At 37.0% G+C, this 10,015-nt stretch overlaps 2 protein-coding genes across 4 annotated transcripts; one reads left to right on the forward strand and one right to left on the reverse strand.

Moving 5' to 3' along the window:
* Positions 1–279: 279 nt before the first annotated feature.
* On the forward strand, positions 280–5,903 carry LOC137936381 (uncharacterized). Of its 3 annotated transcripts, none has more exons than XM_068781000.1 (15): positions 280–543; positions 1,138–1,265; positions 1,415–1,486; positions 1,564–1,677; positions 2,152–2,220; positions 2,317–2,373; positions 2,848–2,901; positions 2,994–3,056; positions 3,362–3,424; positions 3,764–3,928; positions 4,069–4,224; positions 4,426–4,506; positions 4,644–4,705; positions 4,845–4,974; positions 5,385–5,903. In XM_068781000.1, the coding sequence occupies exons 1-14, from the start codon at positions 381–383 to the stop codon at positions 4,921–4,923; spliced, it is 1,326 nt and encodes a 441-aa protein (XP_068637101.1). In that variant the 5' UTR covers positions 280–380; the 3' UTR covers positions 4,924–4,974; positions 5,385–5,903. The 3 variants fall into 3 exon arrangements, with proteins under 3 accessions (XP_068637101.1, XP_068637102.1, XP_068637103.1); XM_068781001.1 differs by having other exon boundaries at positions 5,503–5,903; XM_068781002.1 differs by having other exon boundaries at positions 5,547–5,903.
* Positions 5,904–7,955: 2,052 nt separating this feature from the next.
* LOC137937346 (NAC domain-containing protein 92-like) lies at positions 7,956–9,737 on the reverse strand. Its single transcript, XM_068782413.1, has 3 exons — positions 9,572–9,737; positions 8,944–9,215; positions 7,956–8,462 (listed from the first exon to the last, which is right to left on the reverse strand). Exons 1-3 carry the CDS (start codon positions 9,735–9,737, stop codon positions 7,956–7,958), a joined length of 945 nt encoding a protein of 314 aa, XP_068638514.1.
* Positions 9,738–10,015: the final 278 nt, after the last annotated feature.

The following is a 10,015-nucleotide window of genomic DNA, read 5'->3' on the forward strand; positions in this document are numbered from 1 at the left end:
CTTATTTTTTAATTTTTGGTTTTTGGGTGTTAATGAGAGAAGGGTAATTTAATTGTAATTTAATTAATTAACAATTATCTAATACCTTGATGAATGTATTGAAATCATATAGAGGCAATAAAAACCTTCTTTTACCATCGTGCCCCACTCGGAATTCCACACGAATGCCAATCCGTTCCACGGCCACGATCTGTCTATATCCCACGTCTCGCTAGTCGCGGGCTCGCCTGACCTGTGCTTTGAAAAACGCCACGCTGGTGTGGTGTCCCCGTCAAATGAAAAATCTCTTAAAGTCACGCTGCTTTGGTTACTCGCCTCTCTTTCTGCTTTCTCCTTGCTTAGCGTGAGCAGGAAATTTTGGAAATACCGAATTGCTTCTCATGGCCTCTTCGAAGCTGCTGATCTTCACGATAATTTTTTCTTTGTTTTTCCTTAAATTCGCTGCGGATGCGGGGATAGGTGATGAAGGCGTCGTGTCCGAGAGGGATGATCCTTCGCTCAAAATCAAATTGGAGCAGCTCAAGTCTAAGATTTCAGTTTTAGGTTGGTTATTAGCGTTCGTGAAATCCCTTTTCTTTTCTTTTTTTTAAGTCTGTAGCTGTGTCTTTGTCGGCAATTATGGATTGTTTGACCGGATATCTCTCTTCTTTTTCGTGGTTTTGTATTAGCTTCTTGGTGATTTGAAATTCTTTTTGACTTTGGGATTTTGGATTTGGAAGTTCTCCTTAGTTGGTGATTTAAGCTTTTAAATGATGTTTCCTTGATGTGGTTACATTTGCAAGTTGGTGATTTGGAAATCTCTTTTTACCTTTTTCAGTGTTTGGAGTTTATTTTGAAGGACGCAAACGTGCCATTGTTGGAATCTAAGTTTTTTATATGGCGGTTATTTTTCACTAGATTTCATAAAAGAAGCTGCATTTTGGGAGTGGTGGAAACTACAATGGCAATTGGATAGAGAAAATCTGCTTCTACTGTTTATTTGTTGCGTTGAAGTTATTAGTGTTAGTTAAATTATAAAAAAATTAAAGTAGCGTGGTCGCTACTTATTTGATGACTTTGTTAATAGCTTAATGATGAAATTTCTGTGGTCTTTATTCTTATTTCCTAATTGCTTTTTCTTCATATTGTTTTGCCAAGAATCTAGCATTGAAGAAAAAATCAGAGAACTAAAAAACAAAGATGAGCGCATATCACAGATGGAAAAGAGCTTTCAGGAGATGAAAGACTATGTTGCTGCTTTGGAGCGTGAAGTTGAATCGCTTAAGGTGAGCTTGAGCAATTTAGCGAAATGATTTGTTTCCTTTTTATACTATAAAATCTTCTAAAGTGAAAACTCCGGTGTGACAATTAATTTATATGATCTAGATTTTCCTTTCATATCTTTCCTTCTTTCTTTAATTTCATTTTCTGATAGGAAAAGGGATCCGTAGCAGCTGAGGAGCAGGTTAGAAGGGCACATGCACGAGCCGGTGAACTTGAGAAGCAGGTTCGGACAGAGGAACCGTCCAAATAAGTTAGATAAACTCATCATCCTCGTAAATCCTAATGTGGCCTTTTGGACAGGTTGAAACACTGAACAAGGACATAGAAGTGCAGAGTAAGACAAAAGGTGCTTGGGAAGCCCGAGCTAGTGAGGCCGAAGCTAAAATGCAGCAATTGACTGCTAAACTAGAAAGCGTAAGTATCCAGGGTGCTTTGTTTATGTCTAGGACTGATTATCTCTGATAATCAAAACTCATGTGATTTCTTTTAAGCCACAGTCCCCAGGAAATGAGGGCAAGGCAAGTTGAGAGGAGGGCTAGACATTAGAAGACACTGTGATGGAACATGTTCATTAGATTTCTTCATTTAGAAAACATTAAAAGCCTTTCAAGTATAATACTCATCAAGTATAGAACACATGTATCCAGGTTCTAGACATTATGAGCTGGTGGCCACATTAAATCTTATACTGATATAGCAAACATTATTCTACAATTACTTTGGACCAACACCTCAAATATAGCGCTAACTGAGGTAGTCAGTGTCCATCAAAAATTATTTTCTGTTGGACCTTACCAAATTAAATCAACTACTCTGTATGGATTGATCCTTGATTTGGGAGCATTTGTCATGTGATATTCATCTGTGTTTCTTTGGGTGGCTTGGCAGCTTCAAAAAATCAACAATGAGCAGAAGAATCGAATTCGAAAAACTGAACGTGCTCTTCAGTTGGTAGAAGTATGCTTCTCTGTAAAGAAAATTTATATTTTGCTTTCACTCTTGGTTTTTTGTTCTGTTGCAGTTGTATTTATTTCCTTACATTCTCTTGCAAAGGAGGAGATAATGAAGGCAAAAATAGAGGCAGCATCAAAGAAAAAAGAGTTATTGGAGGTAAAAATATGAGTTTGTTGGCTTTGCTAGTAAATTTGCATTCTTAAGATATGTAAGGTTCTGTTTTCTGTCCATAGAAACGACAAGCTATTCAGGAATCAAAAGTCAATTTTTCTTTTTTTTTACTTCGCTAATGAAACATCTTGCAAGTGCATGCTTTTACCTTCTTGTATCCGTTGAATAACTCCTTGGTTCAATGGGTTTCTGTTTGGTAAATGCTGGATATAGTAGCTCAGGGTTTCTGTCAAGTTGGAGTAACAAATATTGTGTGCTCTGGAAATATGTGAGTTTTTAATATTTGTTTATCTTCTTGTAGTTGTAAGCCAAGACTTTAGTGATTGATATAGCTTCCAGTTGGTTTATGAATGTTGTTAGTTTGAGGGGGTTTTTAATGGCATATTGCTATTACATATTTAAGCTTTTATTGACTTAAAAATACAACATGAACCTTTGGGTTTCTTGTTCTTTTATCAGGTTCATGGAGCATGGTTGCCACCTTGGTTGGTAGCCCATTTGATTAAATCTCAGGTGTACTTTTGAAGCATATTTACAAAATTTATTTTTTCTGTTGGTAAGGTTTTGTGTTTCAAATTTTCTGACTTTTTTTTTTCATATTCCAGTCATTTGCTGCACAGCACTGGAATGAGTATGGGAAACCTGTTGCTGACACTGCTATTCAGAAGGTGCTAATGTGAGACAAAAGTCAGAAAATTTAAACATGTTTTTGCCCCGAACTGTCTTGGAGGTCTGAATGCTGTTTGTACAAAACAGCCTTATGAGGCTTGTAGCTTATGTTGGAACTCATTAGCTGAAAACAGCTCTTTGATAAGCATAAAATAAAATTCTGAAAAATTAAGCCTAAGCTAGAAGCTGCAGAGAGTTGACTTTTGATCCTCGATTTCCCTGGAAGAAGTGCAAACACTGCTTTAGCAAAATCCTGTTTATTTGACTGGAATACTTACAATTTGTTGTTTGAAATTTGTTTCAGGCATCTGAAAAATCAGTGCAGGCTAAAAGATGGGCTGAACCTCACCTTGAAGTTCTGAAGACTGTAAGTTGTTGATGTTTTTTTTGTTTCTCTTTCCACCTACACATACTTTTCTGATGCACTCTGAATTTTCTCTACTAGTATTACATGATCATTACCTCTAATCCTTAGATCTCTCCCCATAATTGGACCTGTTGCATTGCAAAGTTACCGAACCAACAATATGTTACCTACTAGTTGACCTGTGGGTCATCACACTTATAACTGAAGGAACTTCAATGGGTTCCCTGACATGGACGATTTGTCACAGCTTTGAACTTAGTGGTTTTCAGTTTGCTTACTGTGTTTCACCGTGTTCTGGGATGAATTTCTTATTCCTGTTAATTGATGTAATGTTTACAGAAATTAATCCCTTTTTTGAGGGAACAGTGGGTTGTGGTGTCAACTACTGTTAGTCCTTATGTGCAATCAGCAACTTTGAAAACCATTGAATGGTATGAAACTTCCAAATTGACTTTGACTCCTCATGTAGTCAATGTAAAAGAAGCAGCATCTCCGTATCTTCAGGTAAGCTTTTGCTTCGTCTTGTTCCAACAAGGGTAAATGTCTTCTTTTTCCTTTCGCTGATCTAGGAAGAACATCTAATTCAATAGCTGTAGTGCACTACAAGCAGAAAAAAAAAATAACCGCTGTTCATACACTGACAGGAAGCTAAGAGAATTTCCAAGCCATATGTTGATCAAGTTGCAACTTTTGCGAAACCTCATGTTGACAGTGTACGTGTTATTTCAAAGCCTTACACAGATAAGGTGTTCCGTGTTTCTGGAAAATTTCTTAAATCTGCAACTACCTATCATCACAAGGTACCACATTCTTGTTATTTCTAATTTGCCAGCTCCTTCCATGTTTTGGTATATACTTTAAATTGTAGCTTATTTATTTTATTGGTGCTTTTATCTTAATTTGTGAAGATTTACCTGATTTTACATGCATTTTTCTGCTTGTTACAAGAATTACTTGTACGCTTCCTTATCTGATTTGCAAATTATAATCGTCCTTCATAGATCCAGGCATGCGTGCTGAAAAAGCTGAAGAACCATGAGCTTACAAAACCACTGGCTACTAAAGAGCTGGTGTGGTTTTTGGTCAGTATTAAATTTCCATGATCTCCTGTATCTCTGGCATTTACTGTTTTCTTGTCTGGTTATATTTTATACATCAAACAACTTGTGTTTTATTTTGGATTAGTTTACTAACATATGAACATTTTAATGAATTATAGGCTTCTGCTATGTTAGCTCTTCCCATTTTTGCCCTCTATCAAATACTCACTGCTGCATTCTGGTTGGGTTTCTCTTCTTCTGGATTCCCTTCTCTTTGTTTTTCATCTTTCCTTTATTTTTGTCTTGTGGGTGTGTGTCAAGGTTCTTTCCCAGTTGACTTGTACAATGATCTTCACACTTGTGCTTGGCAATTTCTGCAGCAAAAAATCGACAAAACCTGTGAGGAATTCCCATACAAATCATGGACATCGTAGGCCAAAGCGTAGGCATGCTGACTAGTAGTGAAATACCCTAAAATTTAGTGCCACTTTTTTAATAGTTTTATATGAGGTATGATTCTGATACCTGCTTATTCCACTAAATCCATTTCATTCATGTTATTTGTTTGCCTCAAAATATGATTCTTTCTTTTAGGCCTCATAAGATGATTTTTTCTTTTACCTACATCAAATTTCTTTATGTTTCTGTCTTCCTGAGCTCGTTTTGAGGTCTTGCTTCACTCTTGTGATAATTCCATTTCAAGCATACTTGTATATTGTCAGTTCTCTGCATGTTGAAATACTGGATATTTCCTTGCTGTTCCTACAAATCTTTTAAGGCAACGTAAACGACCAAATTGCTTAAGACAGTCTTTCTGTAATTCTGGCTTTATTTTCTCTTTTTACTTTTTTTTTTCTTTATTCTCTCTCTTATTCTCATGACCTTTTGGGTTTTAATAGTAATTCCATATAATGTTACAGGTCGGTCTAGATTATATTTTTGAGAGATCCTTAGTGTTGCATGTCTTATTTAGAATGGATGCCTTTGGAGGATTTCAATAGGGAGTTTTTAACTGCTACGGTCCTTGCCGGGGAATAGCATTCTTTCAATTGAAAGTTTGTGTATTCTTATTCTGGCTGCAGGGAGTCTTCTGCATGGTGAAGGTGTTGTCAGAGTTGATAATCCTTTGCTATAAAACGGCCGACCTTCTCGCACGCAGACATACGAGTGTCAGGACTGCTTTCACTTGGAAGATGCTTGTCTTGTAAAGGTTACTCTTTTTTTCTTTTTTATGGACTAGATCTTTTAGGTTTATGTTTGATTTATTGATGTCGTGTAGTCGTGTCTGGTTCTAGGATAATTTTTTGCATTCCTTATATAGATGGATCTTGGCAATGGTTGTTGATATTTAAGAATACTTCAAACGATATTAAAAAGTGTGAGTACAGCACGTTTGTGAACTGTATCAAATTCTTAGCAGGTGACACCATTTTTTGTCTGTGGGCACTTTTTCCTTTCAATTTCAATGTTTATTTGTTATTTATTTGTTTTGAGAGCAAACAGACATGGCCTGGTTATTTGACCGAGGTGTTGTTCTCCTTTTTTTCATGTTTGGCACTGATTAGGGATAGTTTTAGGCTCCCGTGGTAATGACAGTAAGGTGGTAGGGTCCCCTTGAATGTGAAGAAGTGGGGGGAGGGGGAGGGGTTTGCTAGGGAGATTAGATGGTCCTTCTCTCCCTCTCTCTTTTGGTTCGTTGATAGGGGAAGGAGTACTTGCTCTTATATGAAAATGGGAAGGGAAAGGGATCTTTCTCACTTAGTGGATGAAAGGGGAAAAAACGGATTTAGCAGGTAGCCAAATGTGATTGAACAAGATTTGATTGGATTTGTTCACTTTATCATTATTGGCGGAAGTTTTAGTTGGTAAGAGCTTCAATCAACAAAATTAATGTGAACAGAGTTTGTCACTGTGTTTCCACCAATACAGGTAAAAGTTGATATTCTACCAGTGAAAATAATTTTTGAGTTCAAAGCTTTGTTGGAGAAAAATTAACTAGTGAAAATCTAATTTTTTTACTGGTACAAATGATATTAAGTAGTATTTTGTAGATAAAAACGATACCTTCTTATATAATGTTGCTTTGTAGATAAAAACGATATAATTACTCTTAGAGTGCTCCATAATAATTAAAAAACACAATAGCCTGTTCAATGCCATATGATTGAAAGATTTTCTTTTTCACAAAGAAAATGTTCCATCCTATACTTCCAATGTGTATAATTATCTCCAACAAATATTTGTGGTAGACATGTTAGAGTTAGCTATTTGTGGATGTAAAATACTCTACCTAAACCAGGCACTTCAGAGTTACTAGCCCTGGTACCACTTGGTAGGTCTCACAAGAATAAACCTAAAAGAGGAGGGGTAAGGGAGTGAATAGGTGTATCAAATTTTATAAATAATTTTCAAATTTAGCTCCAAAAATCTCCCTAAAAATTAAGTGTACAACAATTTATAATAGTCAAAGAAAGCAAACCATAATGATTTTTATAGTGGTTTACAACCCTAGCTACAGATTGTTAATCCAGTGCCAAGGTGTTCTCACCATTCACTATGGTCAGCAACCAAATGACATATACTTCGACTAATCACAAAGATCTAAATTATACATGAACTACTGGTCAATAGGATTTTCAACTATGAATCGACTTATCCAAGTTTAATTGATTGGTTTACAAATTGTAAGGATTACTTGCTTTAAGTCGATCGAAAATTTTTTTCCTATAGTTTCCAATAGAACAAATAACCTCAAGAATCTAAAACTAAATGAATCTAATAGAAATGGTTTTAAGATTGAGTGAGTATTACCAAAATTAATCTTTGGACAAATACACACACCAAGACCCTCAAAAACAAGGTGGGCTCCCCATTAGTCTCCTTGGTGGAAAGGTAGGAGAATTATTACCTTATCCAATTCGATATTTGCCTATTTGTCTAGCTTTATTATTTGGATAATTACCTAAAAACTCCTAAAATATCATCAAATTTATATATATTTTAGGGTCTGTTTGGAACCCCTTAGAAAAAAAATAGAATTTAATTTTTATTATTCCAAAAAATAGCTAGTGAAAATGAGATAATGATCAAATTTTTTTTTTTACTAACTATTTTTTGGAAATAATAATAATCAAATTCTTATTTTCTTTTATTTTCCATAGAGTTCGAATGATATCTATCGCTCGCTATGACCCTATGGTCGAAGTAATGCATCACAAGCCCACATAATCATTGAAAATTCATAATAAGTCAAAGATATCTGAGTTAGGGTATTCAAAGAGTATACAATTGATCATAGGCTATCCATCATCATGTTTCACCATCAATTTGGCATACCTCATTCTATATTTACTCCTCCCTAATGGTACAAGCAAAAAAGCTCATGTTAATTCAGGATCAGAACGCTGAAAAATTTGAGAAGATATTATAATCGACCCAGTCCATTAACCAGAAGGGAATGCTGCTGCTTCTCCCTTGTAGACATCATATTTTCAGTAAGACGGCCAATAGGCATCTAGATCCACACAAGGCTCCATTTGCTGAAACCTGTTGTACCCACCGGAATCCATGTCAGAGGACAAGCTCCCATCGGACCCCAGATAACAACCCTGCATGGTGGGCTGGTGTGAGATCATCGACTGTTGGTTCGTGGTGATCTGTGGACCACGTAAAACCAGCGGGTTGGAGCCTCCAATGTTCAGATTTAAGCCTGATATGGTGAAGGCTCCGGGGTAGTTGAACTGTTGTTGCTGCACAGGGAGGTTCGGTGACTGCGCTCCCCTTAAGGCCCTACTCAGTTCTGCCATTTCAGAGCTTCCCATGGCGTTCGTTCCCATTTCTATCCCGTATTGGCACATTTCGGCCGCCTGCATCATAGGCTGCTCAGCAGCTGATCCCATCTGATCCATGTTATATGGGTTCACTCGCGGTTGACTGGATGGATACTTCTTAGCGCCGCCGGAGCTCTTCTGGAAGATGCGGCAGACCACCCACTCCTCCTGCTGTAATCACATTGACCAATTCCTCATCAGTTTTGACTTTAAATCAAGGAGCTCTGATCTCATCATCTTAATGTGTTAACATCTATGCTATTAATCAGTTTCCTGGCAGGAAGTTCAGACGGGGATGGTTTTACAGAATCAAGAAAAGTGGCTTGAATCCCTTTCCTTCAGTGTACACTCTGGCTGAGCTCATATTATGTAACTCGACATTATTCTATACCAGTCGAGAATGTCAAGATATTCCACTTCGTACGTAGAAATTTGTCGTGATCTAAAGGTTAAGTCAAGTTTTTTCCTTGAAGCACGTCAGAATCTTCTTTCTTTATCTCTGACAGATTGTGTTGAGTTGCCTCAATTCTATTTTATATTTACAAAGAGGAAATTAACAGAGAAAAGTCTTGGAGGAGAGTGGCGATTTGTCATCCTCTTCGTCAGTAGATCCTACCTATCTAGTGTCTGGAGGCGTTCTTGGATTTACCTTGGTGGCTTTGAAGCTGGTTTTGGATTGAACGCGATATTCATGCATGACCCAGTTGGTTTTCTCTCCTCGAGGGGCCCTCCCTTTGTAGAAAACCAATGTCTTCTTCATCCCGACCAACTCAGATGTTACAGTGTTGAAGATCTCCTTATCTTTTCCAGTTGTTTTCCAGTAGCCAGCGTTTGTTGCGCGGTTCGTTCTGACGCCTGTTGGGTATTTTCGGTCTCGAAGGTTGAAGAAGTACCATTCCTTTTCGCCCATTTTTGCTTTGCCTGGAACGAAGCAGTTGATCAATCGGACAAAGAACTTCTTTGAACTTATTCTAATAATCGTATATGAATTGTTAATCCAAACCAAGATCAACAAGATCATTGTTTCTTCAATCGAATGCAAGAAAAAACATGAACAAAAGAGAAAAAAACGAATTTGCTTTTTTTTTTTTTTTTTTGGTTCGATCTCCTTATGATCCTGAGTTCTGAGAAAGCCTAGCCTGCCAGGTTTCTGAAACTCCAGAAGATATCAGAAAAGGAAAACAAAAAACTTCTCTTACAAGTTTGCTGTAATGAAATGAGAAGTTCTACTTCTTCAGCAACTGTTAAACTATGAAATCAAGCATGATATCCCTTACCTGGGAGATCCCACGGTTCACATTTATTGAGATCAATGTCAGCAATTGCCCGTCCGGTGAAACTGGAATCGGAAATCTTTTGCGTCAAGTAGTAGGTGATAAGTTCTTCATCAGTGGGATGAAACCTGAACCCTGGAGGCAACTTCTCCTCCTCCACCCCATCCATTTCTTCTTCTCCAACTTTTGGCCTTCTTATAATTGAAATAGACAAACTATACTAGATTTTGATTGCACACCTGAAGATAGAATCCAGCATTCACTGGACTTATCAATGAAATATCAATATCCCCAGAGAAATCGAATCAATTATCTCTTCGATGTGACTAAAACCCTTTACAGCTGAAAGAAGAGTTTTCAGAAACACCTCGTGGGATAATCACTAACAGAAACTCCCGAATGTTATGTAGACTAAAACAGAAAAAAAAAATCCCTTTAAAACTTTGA

This window comes from Aristolochia californica, unplaced genomic scaffold (genome assembly GCF_029961685.1).
Source record: "Aristolochia californica isolate CCGP_79_NKW_82.1479 unplaced genomic scaffold, dmAriCali1.0.hap1 SCAF_7, whole genome shotgun sequence".
In the NCBI taxonomy this organism is placed as follows: domain Eukaryota; kingdom Viridiplantae; phylum Streptophyta; class Magnoliopsida; order Piperales; family Aristolochiaceae; genus Aristolochia; species Aristolochia californica.

Coding starts and splice junctions, on each gene's coding strand:
- LOC137936381 (XM_068781000.1), top strand. CDS start 381: ATGGCCTCTTCGAAGCTGCTGATCTTCACGATAATTTTTTCTTTGTTT. Junction 1,678..2,151: donor TGACTGCTAAACTAGAAAGC/GTAAGTATCCAG, acceptor GTGGCTTGGCAG/CTTCAAAAAATCAACAATGA. Junction 2,221..2,316: donor GTGCTCTTCAGTTGGTAGAA/GTATGCTTCTCT, acceptor TCTCTTGCAAAG/GAGGAGATAATGAAGGCAAA.
- LOC137937346 (XM_068782413.1), bottom strand. CDS start 9,737: ATGGATGGGGTGGAGGAGGAGAAGTTGCCTCCAGGGTTCAGGTTTCAT. Junction 9,216..9,571: donor TGAACCGTGGGATCTCCCAG/GTAAGGGATATC, acceptor GCTTCGTTCCAG/GCAAAGCAAAAATGGGCGAA. Junction 8,463..8,943: donor CCAGCTTCAAAGCCACCAAG/GTAAATCCAAGA, acceptor TGATTACAGCAG/GAGGAGTGGGTGGTCTGCCG.